Source organism: Acinonyx jubatus, chromosome D1 (genome assembly GCF_027475565.1).
Source record: "Acinonyx jubatus isolate Ajub_Pintada_27869175 chromosome D1, VMU_Ajub_asm_v1.0, whole genome shotgun sequence".
Lineage (NCBI taxonomy): Eukaryota > Metazoa > Chordata > Mammalia > Carnivora > Felidae > Acinonyx > Acinonyx jubatus.
In genome coordinates this window covers 101997863-102024354 of record NC_069390.1, presented here as the reverse complement: position 1 = coordinate 102024354, position 26492 = coordinate 101997863, and the positions used below count along the sequence as shown (strand labels likewise).

General features: G+C 45.0%; 1 protein-coding gene across 8 annotated transcripts in view; it reads left to right on the top strand.

Annotated features, from left to right (window-relative positions):
- The window catches only part of TTC12 (tetratricopeptide repeat domain 12), a 53655-nt gene that overhangs the window by 12303 nt on the left and 14860 nt on the right, over window positions 1-26492 (top strand). For all 8 annotated transcript variants that reach the window (XM_053204098.1, XM_015084555.3, XM_027036530.2 and 5 more), the window contains 8 exons: window positions 636-757; window positions 11960-12019; window positions 17028-17099; window positions 21391-21451; window positions 21889-22077; window positions 23127-23196; window positions 24039-24127; window positions 26169-26337. In XM_053204098.1, the coding sequence (XP_053060073.1) occupies window positions 636-757; window positions 11960-12019; window positions 17028-17099; window positions 21391-21451; window positions 21889-22077; window positions 23127-23196; window positions 24039-24127; window positions 26169-26337 (832 nt within the window). The remainder of the gene's footprint in view (window positions 1-635; window positions 758-11959; window positions 12020-17027; window positions 17100-21390; window positions 21452-21888; window positions 22078-23126; window positions 23197-24038; window positions 24128-26168; window positions 26338-26492) is intronic.

Sequence of the window (26492 nt, the reverse complement as noted above, 5' to 3'; positions counted from 1 at the left end):
GGGGTTGTACGTGTGTTGGAGGGACACACGCATTTGGCACTTTTGTGTCTCCCAGAGGCATGTGCTGCGCATGAACAGCTCCACATCTGCTGGAAAATGACTTATTTGGCCGTCTTTGTGAGACACTGAATGTCAGACTTGGCCTTTGTGGCAAACTTGGAGAGGTTCTGAGTTTTGAGGCAGAAACATTTTTTTTCTTAAACACTTTTTTTTTAAAGTTTATCTTGAGAGAGCGAGCGAGAGCAGGGAAGGGGCAGAGAAAGAGAGAGGGGGGGAGAGCAGCTGGCTCTCTGCTGCCAGCGTAGATCCCGACGCAGGGCTCGAACTCACAAACTATGAGATCATGACCTGAGCTGGAATTGAGTCGGACGTTTAACCTACTGAGCCACCCACATGCCCCAGAAACATTTATTTTTCGGAGAAGCTACTTAGGAGCCTTGGGGGTAGGTTTGGAGGGGAAAAAAGTCCTTAAAGAGGCCGATCCCAAGACATCTGTAGAGAAACAGACAGCAGATCTCCTCTGGGTTGATGGAAGCTATGACCTTCAAAGCTGGGTTCCAAAGCCAGGGGAATAAAGTCTGAGAGAATTGTCCCGGGTGCGGGCAGAGCTCACCTGTATGACTTTTATTCTCCAGCCCTAAAACAGAAGGGGAACGAAGCGTTTGCCAGAGGTGACTATGAAGCGGCCATCCTGTGCTACAGTGAGGGTTTGGAGAAGCTGAGGGACATGAAGGTGCTGTACACCAACCGAGCCCAGGTCAGTGAGCCAGCAGTGTGTCGGTGGTGCCTTCTTAGGGGACGGTGGCCACCGAGTTTGTGAAAACCGAACATGAGACCAGATGTCACCAGCGGTGCACTGTCAGCGCTTACCAGCTGGCTCTGGTTGGGGTGTGGGGGGCAACTGCTTTGCATGGAGCATTTGCCACCTTCCACGGTGTCCGGGCTCTCACCGTGGTCCACTTGCCAGCTGCCGTCTCGAAGGGGTGGAAGGGTGACTTGGGAAGATCTACACCCAGCCAGTCCTGTCCGTGGTCTGAGTCAGCTCCCACACATCACCGATGGTAAAACGGGTGAATGAAACAGCCTATGAGCATTGGACTCTGGTGTCACTGGGTTTGTCCAGCCCCCTCTGGCTGGTAGCCTGAACTCCTTAGGCTCCCTTCCTTACTCCATCAGCTCCTGTTTGATTAAGATTATTCTATGACTGGGATCAACTGGATAGCTAGCTGATGGGCCTAGACCCAGTTTTGCAAAAATTTTGAGTTTCTGAACTCCCTAAAACCTCAGTTTTGTATCATATGAGCTCAGTTTTGTGGCACACCAGGTAAAAGGCATCACCTGACGTTTACTACCTACTACCGAGTAAAGGGACAAGGTTGATAGGTCTCAAACAGAAATGTCCCCTGTGGCCTATCTCTGAAAGGCACTTGAGCTTGTGTGAGGCAGAGCTCTGTTAGGCCTGCAAAGGTGGCGGACTTGCAGGCACGATGATCCACTGGTCAGGAGATGTCAGCAGGACCGGTGCGAGGTGCACTAGCCACCATGTCATTGACAAGAGGAACAGGACGCGGCAGAGCCCTCATCAGCTCCAATTTCTGTAACTCAGGATCAGGAGTGTCCTGCTGTGGTAGGTTGAGAGGAACGGTGAAAGCAAGAAACAGGACGTTTGGAGGCCAAAAAGTCTGGGAAGTGATAGTGATTTCCTGAGAAATAAATCCAAGCACCCAGGCACACCGTCCCCTCAGTAGCTCAGCAGTTTGAGGGTTGAGGTGTAACTTACCTAGCCCCATCTGGGAAAAAAATTGATATAAGGGAGTGAACTGGTAAAGAGAACGGCCAGAGACTGACTTACCAGCGTGCATTCTACCACCCTAACAAGATTATGAACTTTTCCATCAACCTCCCCGCCCCCACCCAGTGCTTTCCTTATAATAGATGTTTAATAAACCCTTGCTAAGTTACATAACACTGGAAGCACAATAAGTCTATTTAAGGGAATTACGTTTCTGTTGACGCTTTGGAAGAAGCATTCAAATGCAAGCAATTAATGTAATAATTACAATTCCTTTTTACTTATCACCAGATTTGGTCTCCAAAACATTTACCTACTGATGCTTTTGCAGTCTTGTTACTTTGAAGTTATCTGAAAGCAGTAAAATTGAATTGCTTTTAAAATGTTATGTAATTCAGACTTTTATCTAATTCAGATGGTCTGTACCCCAATCCACCTAAATTAGTTACATTTTTACTGTACTCAAGTCTAAGCAGCACACTGATTAGTTCTGAAGCATCACATTAAGAATGAATGTGGATAAAAATAAATAAATGTAATGAAAAGCTTTGGGGAAGTAATTCCTCCCATCTTTCCCAAAGAGAAAACTTATTCAGAGATGAAGAAATGCAGAGTGCGCTGCTTGGTGTTAACAATCACCGAATCACTGAATCTCGGTGGGGGGGGGGGAGGGGGGAGGGGGAGGAACAAAGGTGGTGGAATAGCACGGAAGGTTTCTTGTGTATCACGTCCATGAAATACAGCCAGACCAACACTAAACCATCCTGCACACCTAGAAAACTGATCTGAGGATTAACACGACAATCTGCACAACCTGAACCACAGAATTCAGCAGGTATGCGGCGCAGAGAGGTGAACTGGGGGAGACAGAGGCCACGGAGGGCAGGGAGCTGTTTTTGTGTGTGGAGAGAGGACGGAGACAGGGGAGAGAGTGTAGGAAAAGCACCCTCCCCAAAAGCAGCTGGAGAGAAAGTGGAAAAGTGGAAACAGCCGCAGGGATTGAACTAAAAAGGGAGAAAGGAGAAAGGAGAGGGTTTAAATTCCGTTAAGACTCTATAAACAAGGAGCGCGGTTTCAAGTCTGAAACTCTGCAGCTCCATACCTGGTGGTGCTCTGGTGGAAAGGGCGAATCCACAGGCGCAGAGTGAAGTCCGGGGGTCTTTGGGACACATGGGCAGAGGCGGTTCCCCTGCTGGAAGGACTCCCCACAGGCAGAGGTCCCAGTGGACCCGGGAGAACCACCACATTCGCTGGTGCTGGAACGAGGTCATTAAGGGTGAAGCCTGGTGCCAGGTGTGTGTTGTGGTTTTCCGTGATCCCGGAAACGCTGCTGCTACACGATCTCGGGAACTTTTTCTGGGGGGGGCTGGCACCCGGCCGCAGTCTCTGGGCACTGGTAGCAGCATGGTCCTGCGAATGTTTCTGGGTGCGGCTGGCACCCGGCCATTGCTCGGTGGGACCCTTCAGCAGAGGGGCAGAACGGGTCAAAGCCACAGTCCTTCAGAGGTGAGAGGTCGGGAAAAACAGCTGCCTTTGAGATAAAACTCAGGAGGAAGGTGCCACCTGGCAACCTGACGGTCACGGAGAGTGTAAAAGCAGGGAGTGAAAGGAAGCCAGAAACAAAGGACGGGTGCGCAATTGCTGACCGGGCAGAGTTCCCATACTAGGGACTGGGTGGCTGGGTGACTCCATTTTCATCGGTCCCGCGCATGCACGTACACACTTACAAGCTCCATAACAATCTACCCCAGTAAGCTAAGCAGCGCCATCTAGTGGAGAACGGAGCGATTACACTAAGCCCTGCCCAGCTGGGCCAACCTCGCTCTTTGGGAACACAAGTTTCTCCAACAGCTTAGTTTACGGAGTATAAAACACTTCATACTTTGACTTCTAGGGGAAAGTGAAGTAATTTCGTTCGTACTTCAGTCTGTTCCCTGGTCCATCTATTCAGTTTTCTTTTTTTTTTCTCTTTTTCGTTTCTTTTCTTTTTCTTGAATACAGAAAGATAAAATATTTATTTTTAGTTTCAATTTTTATTAAATATATTTTTCTTAATTTTTTTCAACTATGTTTTTTACTGTAGTGTAAATTTTTTCAAATTCTGTTTAACTTCCATCATTTCATTGTGTTCTATTTCAATGTATTCATTTTTTCAAATCTTCAAACTATTTCCTTTTTTTTCCCTTCTTTTTTGCTCTAATCTATCAAGCGCCTTTCAACACCCAGACCAAAACACTCCTCGGATATACCATCATTTATATGATATGTGTGTATGTGTGTATTATTTTTAATTTTTTACTTTTAATATTTTTTTAATTTTAATTTTTTTACCTCATTAATTCCCTTTATCCCTTCAAAATGACAAAATGAGGAAATTCACCCCCAAAAGAAAGAGCAGGAAGAAACGACAGCCAGGGACTTAACCAACACAGATAACAAGCAAGATGTCCAACCAGGATTTAGAATCATGATAATAAGAATACTACCCTGAGTCAAAAATAGATTAGAATCCCTTTCTGCAAGGATAAAAGAAGTCACACCTAGTCAGGATGAAATAAAAAAAAAGCTATAACTGAGCTGCAATCCCAAATGGATGCCACAGTGGCCAGGATGGATGAGGCAGAGCAGAGACAAAGCAATATAGAGGACAAACTAATAGAGAATAATGAAGCAGAAAAAAAGAGGGAGACTAAGGCAAAAGAGCACAATTTAAGAATTAGAGAAATCATTGATTTATTAAAAAGGAACAACATCAGAATCATAGAGGTCCCAGAAGATGAAGAGAGAGAAAAAAGAGTAGAAGGGTTGTGTGAGCAAATCATAGCAGAAAACTTTCCTAACCTGGGGAAAGACACAGACATCAAAATCCAGGAAGCACAGAGGACTCCCATAAGATTCAACAAACACTGACCATCAACAAGGCATATCGTAGTCAAATTACCAAAATACTCAGGCAAGGAAAGAATCATGAAAGCAGCAAGGGAAGAAGAGTCCTTAACCTACAAGGGAAGACAGATCAGGTTGGCGGCAGACCTATGCACAGAAACTTGGCAGGCCAGAAAGGAGAGGCAGGATATATTCAACGTGCTGAATCAGAAAAATATGCAGCCAAGAATTCTTTATCCAGCAAGGCTGTCACTCAAAATAGAGAGATAAAAAGTTTCCCAAACAAAAATTGAAGGAGTTCGTGATCACTAAACCAGCCCTGCAAGAAATTTTAAGGGGGACTCTCTGAGGGGAGAAAAGATGAATAAATAAATATCAAAAGCAAGAAACACTAGAAAGGACCAGAGAACACCACCAGAAACTCCAACTCTACAAGCAACATAATGGCAATAAACTCATATCTTTCAGTCCTCACTCTAAACATCAGTGGACTAAATGTTCCAATCAAAAGATATAAGGTAACAGAATGGATAAGAAAACAAGATCCATCTAATATGTTGTTTACAAGAGACCCATTTTAGACATAAGGACACCTTCACATAATAGTAAGGGGATGGAGAACCATCTATCATACTAATGGTTGACAAAAGAAAGCCGGAGTAGCCATACTTAAATCTGACAATCTAAACTTTAAAGACTTGTTACACTCTTTAACAAGAGATGAAAAAGAGCATTATATCATAATTAAGGGGTCTATCCTCCAAGAAGACTTAACATTTGTAAACATTTATGCTCCAAATGTGAAAGCACCCAAATATAAAAATCAATTAATCACAAACATAAACTCATTGATAATAATACCATAAGATTAGGGGACTTCAACACCCCACTTACAACAAGGCACAGATCATCTAATCGGAAAATCAACAAGGAAACAATGGCTTTGAATGACACACCGGACCAGATGGACTTAACACATGTATTCAGAACCTTTCATCCTAAAGCAACAGAATATACATTCTTCTCCAGTGCACATGGAATGGTCTCCAGAATAGACCACATACTGGGACACAAATCAGCGCTCAACAAGTACTAAAAGATCGACATCATACCGTTCATATTTTCAGACCACAATGCTATGAAACTCGAGTTAACCACAAGAAAAAATTGGAAAGGTAACAAATACTTGGAGACTAAAGAGCATCCTACTAAAGAATGAATGGGCTAACCAAGAAATTAAAGAGGAAATTTAAGAGTACATGGAAGGCAATGAAAATGATAACACCACAGCCCAAAACCTGTGGGATGAAGCAAAGGTGCTTATAAGAGAAAAGTATATAGCATTCCAGGCCTTCCTAAAGAAGGAAGAAAGGTCTCACATACACAACCTTACCTTATACCTTAAAGAGCTGGAAAAAGAACAGCAACTAAAACACAAAACCACCAGAAGACAGGAAATAATAAAGATCAGGGCAGAAATTAATGCTATCAAAAACAACAACAACAACAACAAAAAAAAACAAAAAAAACCAAAACAGTAGATCAGATCAATGAAACCAGAAGCTGTTTCTTTGAAAGAATTAACAAAATTGATAAACCACTAGCCAGTTTGACCAAAAAGAAAAAGGAAAGGAGCCAAATAAAATAAAAATTGAAAGAGGAGAGATCACAACCAACACAGCAGAAATAAAAACAATAAGAGAATATTTTGAGCAATTATATGTCAATAAAATGAGCAATCTGGAAGAAAGGGATGAATTCCTAGAAACATATACACTACCAAAACTGAAACAGGAAGAAATAGAAAATTTGAACGGATCCATAACCAGTAAAGAAATTGAATTAGTAATAAAAAAAAAATCTCCCCAAAAACAAGAGTCCAGGGCCAGATGGCTTTCCAGGGGAATTCTACTAAACACTTAAGGAAGAGTTAACATCTATTCTCTTGAAGCTGTTCCAAAAAAATAGAAATGGAAGGAAAACTTCCAAACTCTTTGAATGAAGCCAGCATTACCTTGATTCCAAAACCAAAGACCCCACTAAACAGGAGAACTATAGACTACTTTCCCTGATGAACATAGATGCAAAAATCCTCAACAAGATATTAGCCAACTGAATCCAACAGTACATTAAAAAAATTATTCACCACGACCAAGTGAGATTTATACCTGGGATGCAGGGCTGGTTCAATACCACAAAACAATCAATGTGATTCATCACATCAATAAAAGAAAGGACAAGAACCACATGATTCTCTCAATAGATGCAGAGAATGCATTTGACAAAATACAACATCCTGTCTTGATAAAAACCCACAAGAAAGTAGGGATAGAAGGATCATACCTCAAGATCATAAAAGCTGTATATGAAAGACCCAACACTAATATCATCCTCAATGGGGAAAAACTGAGAGCTTTCCCCCTAAGGTCAGGAACAAGATAGGGATGTCCACTCTCACCAGTGTTATTCAACATAGTATTGGAAGTCTTAGCCTCAGCAATCAGACAACACAAGGAAATAAAAGGCATCCAAATCAGCCAGGAGGAGGTCAAATTTTCACTCTTCGCAGATGACATGATACTCTATATGGAAAACCCAAAAGATCCCACCAAAAAACTGCTAGAACTGATCCATGAATTCAGCAAAGTGGCAGGATATAAAATCAATGCACAGAAATCAGTTGCATTCCTATACACCAACAATGAAACAACAGAAAGAGAAATCAAGGAATCGATCCCACTTACAATTGCACCAAAACCCATAAAATACCTAGGAATAAATCTAACCAAAGAGGTGAAAAATCTACACACTGAAAACTATGAAAAGCTTATGAAAGAAATTGAGGAAGGCAAAAAAAAAAAAAAAAAAGGAAAAATATTCCAAGTTCCTGGATAGGAAGAACAAATATTGTTAAAATGTCAATACTATCCAAAGCAATCTACATATTCAATGCAAACCCTATCAAAATAACACCAGCATTCTTCACAGCGCTAGAACAAGCAATCCTAAATTTTGTATGGAATCAGAAAAGACCTCAAATAGCCAAAGCAATCTTGAAAAAGAAAACCAAAGCAAGAGGCCTCACAATCCCAGACTTCAAGCTATATTACAAAGCTGTAATCATCAAGATAGTATGGTACTGGCACAAAAACAGACACTCAGATCAATAGAACAGAATAGAGAACCAGAAATGGACCCATAAACGTATGGCCAACTAATCTTTGACAAAGCAGGAAAGAATATCCAATGGAATAAAGATAGTCTCTTCAGCACGTGGTGCTGGGAAAACGGGACAGCGACATGCAGAAAAATGAACATGGACCACTTTCTTACACCATACACAAAAATAAACTCAAAATGGATGAAAGACCTGAATGTAAGACAGGAAGCCATCAAAATCCTCGAGGAGAAAGCAGGCAACAACCTCTTTGACCTTGGCCACAGCAACTTCTTCCTCAACATGTCTCCAGAGGCAAGGGAAACAAAAGCAAAAATGAACTATTGGGATCTCATCAAAATAAAAAGCTTCTGTACAGTGAAGGAAACAATCAGCAAAACTAGAAGGCAACTGATGGAATAGGAGAAGATATTTGCAAACAACATATCAGATAAAGGGTTGGTATCCAAAATCTATAAAGAACTTATCAAACTCAACACCCAAAAAACGAATAATCCAGTGAAAAAAGGGGCAGAAGACATGAATGGATACTTCTCCAAAGAAGACATCCAGATGCCTAACAGACACATGAAAACATGCTCAACGTCACTCATCATCAGGGAAATACAAATCAAAACCACACTGAGATACCACCTTACACCTGTCAGAATGGCTAACATTAACAATTCAGGCAACAACAGATGTTGGTGAGGATGCAGAGAAAGAGGATTTCTTTGGCACTGCTGGTGGGAATGCAAACTGGTGCAGCCACTCTCGAAAACAGTGTGGAGGTTCCTCAAAAAATTGAAAATAGAACTACCCTATGACCCAGCAATTGCACTACTAGATATTTATCCAAGGGATAAGATATGCTGTTTTGAAGGGCCACGTGCACCCCAATGTTTATAGCAGCACTATCAACATAGACAAAGTATGGAAAGAGCCCAAATGTCCATCAATGGATGAATGGATAAAAAAGATGTCATATACAGTGGAGTATTACTCAGCAATCAAAAAGAATGAAATCTTGCCATTTGCAACTACGTGGATGGAACCAGAGGGTATTATGCTAAGTGAAATTGGCCAGAGAAAGACAAATATCATATGACTTCACTCATATGAGGACTTTTAGACACAGAACAGGTGAACCTAAAGGAAGGGAAGCAAAAATAATATAAAAACAGGGAGGGGGCCAAAACATAAGAGACTCTTAACTATGGAGAACAAGCAGAGGGTTACTGGAGGGGCTGTGGGCGGGGGTTGGGCTAAATTGGTAAGGGACATTAAGGAATCTACTCCTGAAATCATTGTTGCACCATGTGCTAACTAACTTGGATGTAAATTAAAAAGTAAAATAAGAACTGTGAAAAAAAAAAAAAAGAATCACCAAATCACGATTGGCTATTTTTAAAATGCCTCTCGTTTGCATGCAGTGTTAGAAACACTTAATAAGACCCTGTGAATTGAATGTTGAGGTTTGCTAGAGAGAAAACGTACCCTTTGATTGCTCTGTGTTTCTCCTGGAGCTAATGTTATGATCAATAGGTTGCTGGCATAATTTAGATCAATCAGGAGTTTAATTGCCATTTGGGAAAGTAGTTCTTTTTAAGAAATGGAAAAGCAAAAGAGAAGAGGGAATTTATAGGGTGTTGAATCCAAGCCTTAAAAAAAAAGAAAGAAAGAAAAGGAAAAGGAAAAGGCTGTGTAGAGAAATTGTTGAAGCCGGTGTATGCATTTTCAGAGTCTGTATGTCTCCTGACTAACAATGTCACGGATTTGTGACTACCTTTGTCTAAAAGGATGCTAGTTTCCTCCTCACATCATCTGACTTTCAAATGAAACCCCAAACCCTGGGGGAAAAGGATGGCACTCTGTGGAACAGACAGTTCAAAGAGTCATCATCTTCAATTAGTCCAGAGCCTGAGTTAATGAAAGCACTGCTCAGCAGCTTCCTTTCTATGGGAGCAAATCGCTGCACTGCTGAACTTCATTAGCCAGCTCTTGCCTGCTCCCTCCTTGCTTGGGATGAGTTATAACACTGGCCCCATAATTGGCTTGACCATGTAAATATCTGCTCAGAGTTATCAATAACAATGTCACGGTGCCCAGTACAGTTTTGATCAGGGGCAGAACTATACATGTATGGGCTCTAGCTTGGGTGACTGATGGGACCCTGGGGAAACCCCTTATTCTCCAAGTGCCTGGTTTTCCTTTTTCACACCAGAGTGATCATTGCTGCTTCCTGGGAGCTTTCCAAGAGAAGAGTGCTTAAAGTCTGTTTAGTTCAACTTAATAAGAATTTATTGAGTACCTATTGTGTCCAGTAATTAATTCAGAAGGTATGGTAGCCATCACACTTGCTGTTGAGCAGCGCTTTGTTAGTTTATATGTCACTAGTTCTCTGAAACTATAAATGAACTGAATTCAGTTTCGATTGAGTGGATCCCAGGATTCTGAGTCAAGTCTTGATTTTCAAGATTGTCCCTAATTCTGAGTCTGGGGTGGGGGGGAGGGGGTAAGAGGGAATCCCAGAAGAGGCTCCCAGGGCATTTGCACTGGTGGATTGTAGTGATTGTCTGACTCTTAATGTCAGCCCATTTTCTAGATCCCTTCCTTCTTGCTGTGCTTATGAGGAAAGGAGAAATTTTTCTTCGTCTTTTTTTTAGTACCAGCTTTATTGAGATATAATTGGCGTAACATGCAATTCACCCATTTAAAGTATACGAATCAGTGGTTTTTAGTGTATTCACAGAGTTGTGCAACCATCACTGTAAGCAATCTTAGAACATTGTCATGATCGCAAAAAGAAACCCCATACCCTTTAAGTAACCCTCCATGCTCCCGTGCACCCCTGCCCCCGCCCCAGTGCTCCCTGCACCCCACCGCTCCCATGCACCCTGCCCCAGCCCCAGTGCTCCCTGCACCTCACTGCTCCATGCACCCTGCCCCCAGCCCCAGCCCTCCCGTGCACCTCTACCCACAGCCCTAGGCAACCACGAATTGACTTTCTGTCTCCATACATCTGCCTCCTCTGTACATTTCATTCAGATAGAGTCATGCATATTATTTCCTTTTGTGTCTGGCTTCTCTCCTGTAACATGTTTTCAAAGCTCATCCATGTTGTAATATGTACTGATGCTTCATTCCTTTTTATTGCCAAATAATATTCCACTGTATGGATGGACCACGTTTTAGTTATCCATTCATCAGTTGATGGACATTTGAGTTGTTTCTGCTTTTTGGGTATTATCAACAATGCTGCTGTGAACATCTGTGCACAAGTTTTTATGTGCCTGTGTTTACAGTCCCTTTGGGTATACATACACCCAGGAGTGGCTGGATCATATGGTAATTCTGTGTTTAACCCTTTGAAGAACTAACTGCCAGACTGTCTACCAAAGTGGCTACCCCACTTTACATTCCCACCAGCAGTGTGTGAGGGTTCTGATTTTTCTGCATTCTCACCAACACTTATTATTACCTCTTTGATTCGCTCTACCATTTGGTTTCCTTCTGGAGCATCCACAGTAGGGTAGACTCTAGAAGTCAGCTCTTACTTTGTAGATGTGTTTAGTGTGCTACGTACTTTCTTTTGCCTTTCCAGATCCTCTTCCTCCCTGCCTTCTGTGCCCTGGGGGGACTGACCTCTGTGGACTGGCCCCCTGACTTCCCAGCTTTCTAGCTTGCATGGGTTCAGCCAGTGAGATCAGAAAGAAGGAGGAAATGAGAGTGGGGTATTTATTCTCCCACCTGTAGCCCTACTAAAGGCCTCAGCTCCCACCAGGCAGTGCCGTCCACAAAGCTGTCCTCTCCCATCTGTCCATGGCTCGTCCTTCTGCCCCCTCACCCTAGCAGCGGTAACGGCTGTCCATTGCTGCTAGACTTGGGGTTCCGTAACGTTCCTGTTGGTTTCCCTGAGCCTTGCCCTCAGCTTGTAAGTAGTCCTTCTGTTAAAGTCACCTCATGTGTGTGTGCCCTCCATTTTCTGCTGGAGCCCTGGCTGACATGGGGAGGGACTGGTTCCCTGTCATCACCCTTCTGTTGTTGGACTGCTCTTTCTGTGTCAACTGAAGACTGCTTGCTGAAGAATTATGTACCAACAGCAGCTGTTTGTGTCATTACAGGCTTATATAAAACTCGGGGACTTCCAGAAAGCAGTAGTGGATTGTGAGTGGGCTCTGAAGGTAAGAAGATGGATCTTTTTTCACATGATGGAGCCTGGCCTGCCAGGCAGGGCATCTCGGTCCTGAAGGGAATGGAGGGGAGCGGCCAGAGTTTCATGGCGGGCCATGAGCTCTGCAGTCAGAGCCTCGGTTTCCTCATCTGTAAAATGGGATAAACGGAATTGTTGTAAGGGTCACGGTAATGCATATGGAGCACCCAGCTCGTAGTAAGGACTCCAGAGAGGCTGCTGTTAATGCTGGTTTTTCAAGGTTTATTTTGCAAGGGCTCATTCTTTTCTGCTGTATTATCAGCAGCTCTGCTTCATGTGGCAGTGGTAACGCCTCTTTCTGTTTCTAGAACCAACCACGGGAACTTGTTTGTACAGTGTTGTTCTTCCTCATCCGTTTGTGCTTTTCCTCTAGCTCCAGTAATCTGGCATATGTGCAGAGGAATGATCAGCACGTAGAATTCCTGCTGTTCAGCCTGGATACTAGTCAGGGCTCAGGCAGATCACATACTTCTGTGCAGGATACTTCCTCCCAAATCTGCCAAAATAGCTCATTTAAGGTGAGGAGAGGTAAGGACTGTCGGTGGAAATAGTACAAGAGTTTTTAAAAGAGAAATGTCATGATCACTTCTTAGGGACATTATTTCAGATGACTAAATATTTAAATAAGTCTTCATCCCGTTCAGCTGAGTCGCTGTGTTGTAGGGGCTTTAACTGAAGAACCAAAACGAGTGTTTCTCTCTTCACGGAAGGGCTGCTGACAGAGGAACATGAGCACCGCCCCCCCCCCCCCCCCCCCCCGCCCCACCACAGGGTCTAGAGGCGGAGAGCAGGACTTTTCTTGTTAGATACATGTTTTATCACAGAAATGTTGCACATTTGGCATGGCACTCCATGAAATGTATCTCTTTGTCTCAATATCCCCATAGTATCTTCGATAACTTACAATCACGTAAAACTGAAGTGCCAGGAGAACATGCCAGGCTTATCTTCTGGCCCAGATTCCTCCAGTTCAGCCCACTGAACCCCAGGGCAGCGAGCGTGGCCCAAAACTAGAGCATGTTCTGACAGCAGCATATTGGCCACACCTCCTTCCTTACCTTTTATTGACAAGGTAAGCAAGGGAAACTGGGGTGAGTTAGAAACTCACCTTGATGAACGATGGTTTATAAAGTACGAGGGCTCCTCCGGAACTGACAGGTGGGGTGCATGATTCCCCTTTCCCTTAGAAGATCCGGCGTATTGGCAAATCCTGTCCCATTGCACCGTTATGGTCTTGAGGTTACAAGAGCTGCCCAGAGCTGATGACCTGAGGTTCTTCACAGCTTAGGACCAGCCTAGGTCCCCAGCCTGTCTTGTCACTTTATGTGACCATAATTTCTTTTCTGCCCCCATTCCATAAGAGAAGAGAGAGGCAAGGACGTTTTCCTCAATTATTCCAATAATCACAGCAAAAGCCCCCGTTTATTGCTTCTCGGCCTCTTGGCTAAGATCAAGTGTTAAAGCCCCCATTTGTGGCGTGCTGGCCGTGAGCCTCACAACCTTCTCTTCTCTTGTGTTCAATACCACCGTCATCCTTATTTTTCTGGCAAGGAAACCAAGCCTTGAAGGTGAATGAAGTAACCTGTGCCGAACCGCATAGCTGATGTTAGTCTCACTGTAAGCCAGTGTCTGAATCCCGTACTTCGTACAGCTTCTCTACTGGACCTGAGAAACCCTACAGTCCCTGGGTGTGGATCTTGCTCCCTTCCGTGGGAGAAGCAAGATCTCCCAGTGGGGCTCCCAGGAGTATCTGTTCTGATCTGAAAGGGACCAAAGAGGTAGTGACACCATCAGCATGTTGATTCAGGGTAACATGCTGGCCGGTTCCCAAATGTTAAATGAAGCACAATGTAATTAAGGGTGAAACCAAGGCAAAGCGGGCCCAGCAAAGCTGACATTAAAAAACTCTGACATTCAGCAGCCAGTCTTGTGAAATGCCCAGCGAGGCTCCCAGTTCAAGAGGCTGTGTAAACACTTGGAGGGCTGGGGGAAAATGTATGAGGAGCTCTAAAAACTAACAGTGTCCGTTCTGTGTCAAAGTGGTGAGTTAAAAGTTTCTCTCTTTAAAAGTAGTATCTCAATAACGCATGTCATTGCCATCCCGTTATTAATGGTGTTAGTAACTTTCATGCTCAGTTAAGATTTTTGACACTTTTGAATTGGTAGAGACAAGCTCACATGAGGATATTTCAAGACTCCTGTTCCTCATCAGGGAAGATGAGGCAGGGAAGCTGGTTCCAGTCAGAGTCATTTCTTTCTTGGTGGAATACTTTCTGCACGATAAAATCCATCATCCTCTGAAAACTGGACTCCTTTTTTTAAAATCTTTTTTAATGTTTATTTTTGACAGAGAGAGGGAGTGTGTGAACAGGAGAGGGGCAGAGAGAGAGGGAGACACAGAATCCAAAGCAGGTTCCAGGCTCTGAGCTGTCAGCAGAGCCCGATATGGGGGCTCGAACCCAGGGACCATGAGATCATGACGTGAGCCCAAGTCGGACGCTTAACTGGCTGAGCCACCCACGTGTCCCAAAACAGGACTCCTTTTAAGGGGATCTGGGACTCACCTGAAAATATCCTGGTGAATATTGACACATGATCAGAGGAGAAGGACCCATCAGAGAGGACTTCCGTTAGCAGCCAGGGCGGGCAGAGTCATGACCATGCCCCATCTCTGTGACACACAGAGACACACAGGGTGGCAAGGACAGGGCTCTGAGGCTCTGGGTTTATTTTGCACCCTGCTGTAACCCTGCAGCCAAGGGACAGTGAACATTTGGCTTTCACGGGCTGCGGCACTGGCACTTTCTTTCCCCCTCACCATTCCTTTCCTGCCCCCTCGACCTCTTCCTTTGTGGATTCTCCAGGCTTCACTCCTGGGCTCCCTGCCCTCTCTCTGCAGCTTTCCCCTCAAAGCTCTTGTCTCTCCTGGGTCCAGCCGGCCCGGAGACCTTGTTCCCCATCTCCACCTCCGAGGACCGCAGGGCACAGGTCTCCGTGATTGTCTTCGCATCACTGGAAAGATGATGCGTCTAGGAACAAACTCATCATCTTCCCCCAGCCTTCCTCACTACCGGCCCTGACTTCCCCTTCTGTTAAGGGCGTGTGCTGCCTTCCAGACATCTGAACCCCAAACTCGTTACTTGACATCCTCCTCTTCTTTGTCATCTGTCTGTGACAGAGCTCTGGCGTCTGCACTCTCTCTGCTGCTCCACCAGGGCAGATGCGGCCCCTCATTCTGCATGACTGTCTTGGTTTCCTCACTTGGCCCCTGCCTTTCCCGCCTCTGGTCAGTTCTGTGCGCCACCTCTAGACTATCCTGTATGCCCCGCTGCTCGCTCACCCCTTCCAGCCTCACCCTCCCTGCCCTGCCCCTGCCCTTTGTCCTGGATGGAAGCTCCCTGCCCCCTCCCACCTCCTGACCTTGCTCAACCCATTCTCCCTCCCTCCTTCTCTCTTCACCTCTCCACATCCTTTGATACCCACCTCAGATCCCTCCTTCGCACACTCTTTGTTAGACCAGGCCTCTTTGGAGTGGGCTTCCCTCTCCTCACCTGCTGGGGCACTTTTCTCAAGGTGATTTGGTGTCCTTTTAAGCCTTTGGGGCAGAGTCAGATGGCCAGATTTTAAATCCCAGCTCATCCACTTAGTATCTATGTGACCTTGAACCTCTCCACCCCCTAGTTTCCTCATCTGTAAAATGGGGATAAGAACTGCATCAACTTCGTAGAGTTGTTACAAGGATTATACGAGACAAGTCCTATGAGCCGCACGGTAAGGACTGAACAGTAATGCACTATTACTTACCACTGCCACTCACTCAGCGCGTCAGGAAATGATGTTCGTAACAATCAGCTATAAAGCCCTCTCCAAATATGACCGTGTTACCTCTTCTATGACCACTTAGCTTTTCTTCAAAGTCCCTTCTGCCCTGAAATGGACAGCAGCTGCTGTGGCAACCGTTGTGGCAACAGCTGCTGATGCCGTACCACCTGGTGCTGCACCGAGCGCCACGTGCGTTTCCTCCCCGTGACAACCTGCGAGCGAGACACTATCACTGTCTTCACTTTCCACGTGAGGAGAATGAGCATCACAGAAGTTAGGTGGCCTGGCCAACACCCCGCTTCTGGTGAGAGGCGGGCCAGGCGTTCACCCAGGACTTTTTAGACTCCTGAGCTGGCACTCATCACCTCTTTAAATCTAGACCCTTGGAGGGCATCCCTGACACAATGCCTCGCATGGGAAAGGGTTTGATTAACTGGATGCTAGAAGGTACAGTTGACGTCTTTGTGCCCAATCAGTCCCTCTGAAGTTGTAATCATTAGGGGCAGGCAGGTGTAGGGCCCCTGTGCAAATGCCATGGTCTCCCGTAAGTTTTGATCCTGATCCTGCCTTTTGAAGGAGGCATCCCTCCTGATCTTAAGTGATAAGAATAGAAGTTCCCAGGATGTGTGGTGTGATTTATTGGCAGACCCGCTAAGATGTAACCATAACCTCAGCTGTCGACCCAGGGTTGGTGTCTCTCTCTTCTGTTAAACCAGTGGTCCTTAAGCTTGGCTGCATGTTTACAGCACCTAGAGAGCTTAAAAAAACTGTTGATGCCTGAGCCCTACCCTGGAGTATAATTTAATTGGTACGGGCTTCAGCCTTGCCTTCCAGATTTTGATTAGCATCCCAGGCGATTCTAATGTTTAGGCAAGGTTGAGATCTCTCCTAAACTAAGGGTTTCTGGTTTGTCTCCTGATTGAGTCTCATTACGTGGAAATGAAAACTGGCAAGTATCATTAATTAATTTGATGGAGAGCTTACTTGTACATGCAGCATGCACCAATTAGTGTGGTCACAAATGCACAGAAAAGTTTTAATTGCCAACCGTGGTAGCTGTGCTGAGAACCGAAGGACTGCCTTAACTCTATTAGCCAGGCAATGAGGGGAGTGGCTAATGACTTCAAACATCTGATCAGTCATTCTCTTTTATGCAGTGTGATGAAAAATGCACAAAAGCATATTTCCATATGGGAAAGGCCCATCTGGCCCTGAAGAACTACAATGTGGTAAGTTCTTAGAGGAGTAGAACTTACTCCTTACTGGCTTGTTTGATCCCAGAGCGATGCTCCGGATTGTCTCAGAGAAGGACTACGTTCCTCCAAGCCGATTAGATATTAATCTGCCTTTTACAGTATTTTCCAAGGAACATCTTACCATGTGTTGAGTTGGGAAGGACGTTGAGTGGCAGCATCCCCACCTTCTCTGGGAATCCCTTCTGCAGTATCTTTTACCAGTGTTCCATCAGCCCCAGGAGGAGCATCTCTGGAGAGAAAAATATAAGCCAACAAATGAAAAGAAAACTCACTTGTAATCTCTTCACTCAAAAGTAACCATGCGGATATACAGGCAGACTAAGATATAATATGTTGTGAATAGCAGCTTTATTGAGATATAATTCACATACCAGACAGTTCATCTGTGGACGGTATACAATTCAGTGGGTTTTCATGTATTCACAGAGATGTGCAACCATCACCACACTCAACTTTAGAACATTTTTGTCACCTCCCCAAAAGCACTCTAGCCATTAGTACCACTCTCCTTCCCCCCACCCTAACCTCAACCCACGGCAGTCACTAATCTACTTCTGTCTGTATATATTTGCCTAGGCTCTGCATATAAATAGAATTATGCAAGAGATAGTCTTTTGTGACTGGCCTCTTTCACTTAACATGATGTTTTCAAGGTTCACCCATGTTGTAGCACCTATCAGGACTTCGTTCCTTTTAGTGCTGAATAATATTCCATTGTATCAGTAGGCTACATTTTATGTATCCATTCATCAGTTGATGAACATTTGGGTTATTTTCCCTTAGGACCATTATATGAACATCCACATACAAATTTTTGTGTGGGCATGTGTGTATGGTCCTGTCGAGTACATTCTATCCAGGAGTGGAACCGCTCAGTTACATAGCTCTATGTTTAACCTTTGGAGGAACTGCCAAAGTGTTTTCCAAAGTGGCTGCACCGACTTACATGCCCACTGGCAGGACATGGTTTCCATTTCTCTATATCCTGCGCAATACTTCTCATTATCTCTTTTTGATTATAGTCATCCCAGTGGGTGTAAAACATGACTCGTTGTTGTTTTGATCTGCATTTCCTTGACAGCTAATGACGTTACGTCTCTTTTCACGTGCTTGTTGGCCATTTGTATATCTCCTTTGGAGAAATGTCTCCAGATCCTTTGCCCATGTTTTATTAGGTTATTTGTATTTTTATATTAAATAAACAGTACCTTATATATTGTGGATACAGGTTCCTTATCAGATAAATGATTTTTCAGATATTTTCTTTCATTTTTTGTGTTGTCCTTTAACTTTCTTGATTGTGTCCTTTGTAGCACAAAAAATTTTTAATTTTGATGGGAGTCTAAATTATTTATTTTTTCCTTTGATTGCTTATACTTTTGATGTCTTATATAAGAAACCATTGCCTAATCCAAGATTTACTTCCATGTTTTCTTCTGTTTTATGACTTTAGCTCTGATTTTGAGTTAATTTTTAGATATGGTGTGAGGAAGGGACCTAATTTTATTCTTTTGCATGTGGATATCCAGTTATCCCAGCCCCATTTGTTAAAATGACTATTCTGTCTCCTACTGAACGATTTTGGCACCCTTGTCAAAAATCAATTGATCATAAATGAATGGATTTATTTCTGAACTCTCCATTTTATTTCATTGATCTATGTCTGTTCTTATCTCTATGCCATATTGTCCTAATTCCTATAGCTTTAGTAGAAGTTGAAATTGGGAAGTTTGAGTCTTCTAACTTTGCTCTGCCTTTTCAAGCTTGTTTAGTTATTCTAGGTCCCTTGAATTACCATACAAATTTTAGGATCAGCTTATCAATTTCTGCAAAGAAGCCAGATGGAATTTTGATGGAGATTACATTGAATCTGTAGATCAATTTGGGGAGTATTGCTATCTTAACAATAATAAGTTTTATGATCTATGAACATGGGATGTCTTTCCACTTAGAAGATATTATGTTTTTAAAAAAGAAATTGACTTCTATTGTACATTTTAAGAATTCTTTGCTTTGTTGGATTTTAATCCTAAAAGTAATACAGGCTTATTCTAGTAAGGTCAAATAATAAAAAAGTGGAAGAACAAAATGTTAATCCTCCCTTCTCCACCAAATTCTATTCACTCGTTCATTGAGTTAATTAATTCACTTAGCCAACATGTATACATGCTTTCTGTGTCTCTGGTACTGTCCTAGACAATAGGAATATAGTAGTGAACAAGACAAACTCCTTGACTAAATGGAACTTACATTCTTGGGATAGGTGGGGCCGGGAGACAGGAACAAAATAAATAGATGTGTAGTATGTTGGATGGTGATAAGTGTTATTGGGCAAACAAAATAAGGAAGCAATGAAGGTGAGATTGGTTTTATATGGAGTGGTCAGGGAAGGCCTCTCTGAAGGAAGGGAGGGAGTGAAGTGAGCAAGCCATGTGGATACATAATAGGGTAGTGGTCCAGTTAGCAGAATAGCTAGAGAAGAATGATAGGAGATGAGGTCAGGCAGGTGAGGAGGGTATGGTAGGGGACTAATTCCCTATGCCTTCCAGGCTTTTGGAAGGATTTTGGCTTTTACTGTGAGTGAGGTGGGAGCCATTGGAGGGTTTTGAGGGAAGGAGTGAAATGATGTGACTCATGCTTTAAAGGATCGCTCTGCTGCATTGAGCCTAGTCAGAAAAGAACAGAGAACTAGTTAGAAGGCTAAAGCAACAGACTTTCCAAGTGAGATGTAATGATGGCTTGTATCAGGTTGGTGTTGAGGGAGGTGGTGAGAAATGATGGGAATCTGGATATATACCAACAGTGAAGCCAAGAGCCATTGCTGGTAGACTAGATCTAGGGTTAAAAAGAAGTTGGACACAGCTTCACTGTCCTAGTCCTTTTGGGCTGCCATATAGGAACTACCAGGGACCAGGAGGCTTAAACAACAAGCATTCATTTCTCACAGTTCTGAAGACTGGAGTGTCTAAATCAAGATACCAGTAGATTTGGTGTCTGGTGAGGCCTGCTTCCTAGTTGACAGACAGCCAGAAGGGTTAAGAGAGTGCTCTGGGGTCTTTTGATAAGGGCACAAATGTCATTCATGAGGGCTCCACCCCGATGACCTAATCACCTCCCAAAGGCCCCACCTCCGAGTGCATCACATTGGGGGTTCAGTTTCAACATATGAATTTTGGGGAGACACAAGCACTCAGTCTATAGCAGTTACCATGTTTGATGTGTATACTTCTGTCCTGCAACACTATTCTCTGTTTTAATGTGATGTTTTTTCTTCAGTTCATTTCTTCGTCCTAATCTTCTAGATGAGCCTTGAGCTTTCAAGATGTCTCAGAACCATTTTTTTTTTTAGCTTTTTTCTCAATGACTAGGCCGTTCTTGATAACCCTGAGGACAGTACTGCTCTAAACCCAGTAACCTGCCCCACGAATTACAATCTGTCTTTTCTCCAGAAACTTCCTAGAAATTTCTTCACTGAGAGCCCCTCACTCAAGTTTTCTTGCAACCCTTATATGGCCAGTGAGTGGACCCCTTCCTGGCTGTCTTTGCAGCCCTGTTTATTTAAATAGGTACTTCTCGGGGCGCCTGGGTGGCTCAGTCGGTTAAGCATCCGACTTCGGCCCGGGTCACGATCTTGCAGTCCGTGAGTTCGAGCCCCACATCGGGCTCTGGGCTGACGGCTCAGAGCCTGGAGCCTGCTTCCGATTCTGTGTCTCCCTCTCTCTCTGCCCCTTCCCCGTTCATGCTCTGTCTCTCTCTGTCTCAAAAAGAAATAAACGTTAAAAAAAAAAAAAAAATAAATAAATAAATAAATAGGTACTTCTCTTTTCCTATTCCCAAAAGTTTCTGTCAACAGTGTCTAGCTTCATTTATTTCCTTCCTTGTGGGCATATCTGACAAGTAGCCTCCCGTTCTCTCTCAGTGCAAATATCATATCTCAATTTTGCAATTACCTTATGATTAATCCTATTCCAACCAGACGTAATCCATGAGAATTTAGGACTAGCTATTTTTCCATCACAGGCTGTATCTGACAACACTACTTTTTAAAAATAAACTCTGAAATAATACCTCTTGTCCCACAGAACCGGAGAAGCCTAAACAAAATGTCAGACGCATGCTGTGTTCCCCATGCCTACCTCCTACGCTGGGAGCAAGAGGAGGCTGGGAGGAAATAATGAAGCCAAGCCTTGTGGTACCCAGTGTCTTTCTTAATAACCACCTTCACCCCTGACCACTCTTCAAGGTCGCGTTTCTTCTTTTCCAGTCTAGAGAGTGTTATCAGAAGATCTTAGAAATAAACCCCCAGCTGCAGACCCAAGTGAAAGGTGAGAATGTTCCTGCTGGTGTCCTTAGTTTGAATTCCACTTTTGCTTTGTGCTCTGGCCCTAAGGTGCCTTCCACTCCTTCTCTGCTCTTGGCCTCAAAGCCACATCAAACCCTCACTGTTAGCAGGCTACCCCCTTCTCTTTCCTCTGTTCTCCCACTCAGACCTTTGCCTTCCTCCTTTCTACAACCATTGCCCCTTAGAAACCTTCTAGACAAGGCAGTAATGTTGTCCTTGAATCCCCAAGATGGTTTAAGATTCTGGGTATAGACTGTCCACCCTTCCTAAAATTTTCCTTCCTGAAACCAGGTAAGAATGATTTTAATGCTTCATGCTCTCAACCTCCCATCCTCAAAAACGCAGCTCTTTGCGTGGTGATGTTGATTGTTGGAGTTTTATTTCGTTTCTTTCCTTTTGTTTTCCTTCTTGTTTTGCTAGAATACCTCAGTCAAGTAAATCTCCGAGAGAAAGCAGATCTTCAAGAGAAGGAAGCCCACGAATTGCTGGATTCGGGAAAGAACACGGCAGTGACAGTCAAGAATGTCCTGGAGACTCTCTGCAAGCCTGATCAGACCCCCTTGTTCTATGCAGGAGGGATTGAAATCCTGACTGAAATGATAAAGGATTGTAAGCCGGAGACGCGTATGGCCTCGTGGATATAGTTGGTGTAAAGGGGCAGTTGAGAGGTCAGCCCTGATGAGGCAAAGAATCTCTGTGTCCCTTCCTTCCACAGATACTCAAGACATACTGTGATGTGGGGACTAAACAGGGTGTGCAGGAAATATACCCCCCGCCCCAGCTCCATCCTCCCCCAGCGCATGCATGGGCTCAGCACATATGCAGTGAACACCCTCCACGCAATAAAGCACAGAACACATACACGCACCGCATCTGTTTACATCACATACACACACGCCACACATACTCCCCCCTCCACACATCATACACATACCTGCACACCTGCTGCATATCCCACGCGTACCCCACGTACACCCCAAACACTGTAGACTGCCCTCACAAATCTCCCAAACGTCGAGGAATGGAAGACCCGATTCTGTAGGATAAACTCTAAGGTTCATCCCGTTATGTTTAATGGCTGCCTGGGACACGTAGTTTCAGAGCAAACACGAGCTCTCCTGCTAACGAGAGCCGTGCTGTTCTCCTTCACCAGTTCTCGTAAATGTTGCCATCAGGGCTTACGCCACTTTTTCACTCAGTGACAGGATGCCGTTTGTACAACAAGGCAGGATCTCTGACCTCCCTTTAGCATATGATGGAAGACACTCAAATACTCCCTGCAGTAGTTTCTTGGAGGTTTTAGGTTCTCTAGAGCCTAGACAGAGCTTCAAAATAAATATTCAAGAGAGGTGAATATGCTAGTTCGTCCCAGAGGTTAAGCAGCTCCTGGAGACTCTCTAAAGATCATAAAATGACGAGTTGTCAGATAACCCATGAGGCCACGCAGGCTCGGCTCCCCTTCTCTGAACAGGATGTCCCTTCTACTGGGGCAACAAGTGGCTGATGACAGCCATAGGTTTCAGAAAGGAAAGGTATTTGTTTCCACCCAAACCGTTAATTTGGTGAGCTTGACATTCCATGTTGGATTTCTCACTGTCCGCTAGACCTCAGCCAGACAGTTCAGGAGTCTGACCTGGTTTTTTATGAATTTGTTCCAGGCCCTGAACAGACTTTATTCAGAACACACAATGGATTCAGTGTCATCGGCGAGAATGAGGTCATAAGAAGGTAGGGGTGTTTGTAAAGTCAGCCAGCAGTAGAGCAAGGAAGGACAACCGGTTTCCCCCAAAACCCCTGCCCGCACAGGCAGTGGCTTCACCGGGTGGCCTGACCATTTAGTCAGTGTTGGGGGCCCCTGGGAGAGATCAGTGCTGCTCCATGGGCACCCCTTGGGCCTTGTGCCTCGGGTGGTTTGAGTTACACCACAAGCAATGACCGCAGAGAGAGAAGGGGTCCGCAAAACTTCCCGGGTCCCTCCAGGCACTGCAGAGCCTGAGAAGTGACCATCTTTTCCTGGTTTCCCACCAATGTTTGCAAGGTTGCTATTTGTTCTCCTCTCTTGGAATTTGCTGATCGCCTCAAGAAGTGAGATCAGCTGGGTCCTGGCTGATCCCATTTCTAATTTTTATCTGAAAAGAGATCCATATGGAAGGAAGTGGATTGCTAAATGTTATTTTATTTTTATTTTATTTCCTATTTTGATGGTTTGGGTGCAGTCCCCCAGGCTAAGGAGGACACTGCTGTGGGCTAGACTCACTAGCACATGTTTGCATGTGTGAGGAAGCCCATGGACCCTCAGTGGCCTGCTGGCCCACTACAGTTCACCGGTCACCGTGCAGCCATCGCCCATGGCCGCGGCTCACCAGCCTCCCTCTGTGCAGCCCCGACTCCTCGGCCTGCATGACTGTGCTGGAGCTCTTTGCCCTCCAGTCCTGGTGACCGCGGCTCTGGGCTATAACATGACTTTCTTAAACCCACATTGGAGAAGTCTGGAGGTGAAATAAAACCAACTACAAAGAAGATCAGTACTGCTTTCCAGTTTTAATATTGCCATCCTTTGTCTGTTCTAGGTGCTTCTCCACGGCAGGGAAAGATGCAGTAGAAGAGACGGTCTGTGTGTCCGTCCTCAGACTCTGGCAAGCAGTGTGCGCTGGGAACGGTAAGCCAGGGTGGTCACTGCTCATCACTGTTAGCGTACTGTTGATGCGGGAGCACTGCGCTCGGGCGTGATCCTGGCCGGTCCCGAGGGAGCTGATGTCCAGACCTTCCCCCAGAGAGAGCATATTGATCAGAGGCGAGGCCTGCGTTAGAGTCATGTCTCTGCCACCCTTACTACTGCCTTGACGGTGGACATAGTCACTGTCAGCATACTGAGAGGTCTTATCCCCTCTGTTCTTTGCAGACTCATGACCTCAGCTCCTGCTCCACGGGCACCCCTTGGGCTTTGTGCCTCGGGTGGGGACGGAGATGTTCCTTTCCTGTCCACCTAAAACTACAGTTCCTTTTGGCTGACCATGGTACCCATTTCAGCATCCTGAGATTTTCGGTTGTCCCTGCTAGCATCTTGTGACACTGATTCGTGTGATAATGAGACAGTAAAATGCTGCAGGGCTTTTATTTACCATATTAACATTTATTTACCTTTTTACCTATCAGCATCTTCTGGGGTTCATGAAGTTTCTGCACAATCTCTCTTACCCCTTTGTAATGTAGTGAATGTAAAAAAAATTTTTAAGTGTTTCCCTCATGTTAAAAAAGTGGTGTTTCCATAGGGAAAGGTCCGACCTTGGACAGAAAACACTGAAAATGGGAATAGTGATGCCTGGGTCTCCTTTTTGCAAGGCTTCTGTGGGAAGCCAGCAGAAGAGTTTGTGGGTGCAATTTGCAGACCATGACACGCTGAATATGGGAAAATAGGATTTTTTCCATTGATTTAGTAGAGCCAGGGAATCATCGGAAGTTGCAGAAGACTAGAGAATCTGGGGGACTCTTTCCTGAAGGGAATTATGCTCAGACTAATACCATTATCAAGGTGCCTTGCCGCTCCTTAGGATCCTGCACTTGCCCGGGGGGGTGGGGGGCGATCTCACATTCCCCCACCACAGGAGGGTGAGAGAGGCAGGGCTTGGTGGCCGTGCGTTTACTCAGGGCAAACCAGAGATAGCCCTCCCTCCCTGCAGCCCTGATTTCCTCAGCACGCACCTACTTGGGTTTCTGTGAACCTTGGGGGTCACATTTTTCTTTGACATCAGAAGAAATATTGTCAGACACAGCCTGTGATGTAAACGCTCTATCAGAGCCGTGAAATCTTGGGGTATCCAACTCAGTAAATACAAAGAAGACTTTAGAAAGGACAAGGGGGTGCTTACAAAGTTAAGGACAGAGACGGGTGTCCGTGATAGACTGTCGAGTGGGAGACAGAAGCCAATTACAGGATAGGATGGGTCATTCTCTAATGTTATTCACAGGAGAGATGAACACAGCTCCTTTAAGGAGTGAGGTCACCTGGAGGGGTCCCAAGATGAGGGAACCCACATTTTCAGCTTTTGGATTGTTTGCAATGAGCTGCTTTTCCAGTATGAGAAAAAATATATAAACTGCACAAACTCTGCTCCCTTTCGTGGCGAAGTCTCCACTCCAGCCTGTCCCTCTGCTTCCTCTCAAATTCATGCACCTGGCTAGAAAATGAACCAGGTGAAAGGGGGCAGATCCGTGCCAGCACTCTGGAAGTCACTTACATCTCCATTAATCAATGTCCTCACATGACACCCCAGTTTTCCTCTGGCCACCATATGAAAACTGACTGTCTAAACATAGCCACAGGTAAGCTGATTCTTGTCCCTTTCTTCACATCCCAAATCCCGCACACCAAGGAGCCTGTGACCGAACATGTGTGCCAGGCCCTGTTCCGAGCGCTATCACCGACTCACTCACTGAACCCTCCTAACACCTCGGCCACGTTGGCTGTCTTCCCCATTTCTCTGATGAGGAAATTGAGGAACGCGGGAGTTGATGACTCAGCCTCAATCGTTTCCCTGGCCATCGGGACCCGGCGGCCTGGCTCCAGAGCTCAGGCTCTTACACTTTATTACTCTGCCTCTCAAATGAGGGCAGAAGAGCTGGTTTGCCCGTTGGGATGGTGGCAAATGACTGGTTTGACCGCTGCCGTGTGCCTGAGATGCCCGTCTCCTGTCTTGCAGAGGAGAACCAGCGCCTGCTGTTGCTGCGCCCCGAGATGGGCGGCCTGCTGCCCTCCCTGCTGACCTCCCGCGTTCTGGGCCTCCGGAAGCAGAGCCTGGCCCTGCTGCTGCAGCTCGCCAGGACGGAACACGGACGGAGCCTTGTCGTCAGCCACCTTGACCTGACCCGGTAGGGCTCTGCTGGCAGGGTCTTCTCTGCGGCTTTTCACACGGTCACCTGCCACGTTAAGACTTGCCCATCCCCCTTCCCACACCATCCGACACGGGACGACCTCCCGTCTGAACTTAGCACCGTGGGCAGTTGCACCTCTCTGACCCGCCTCT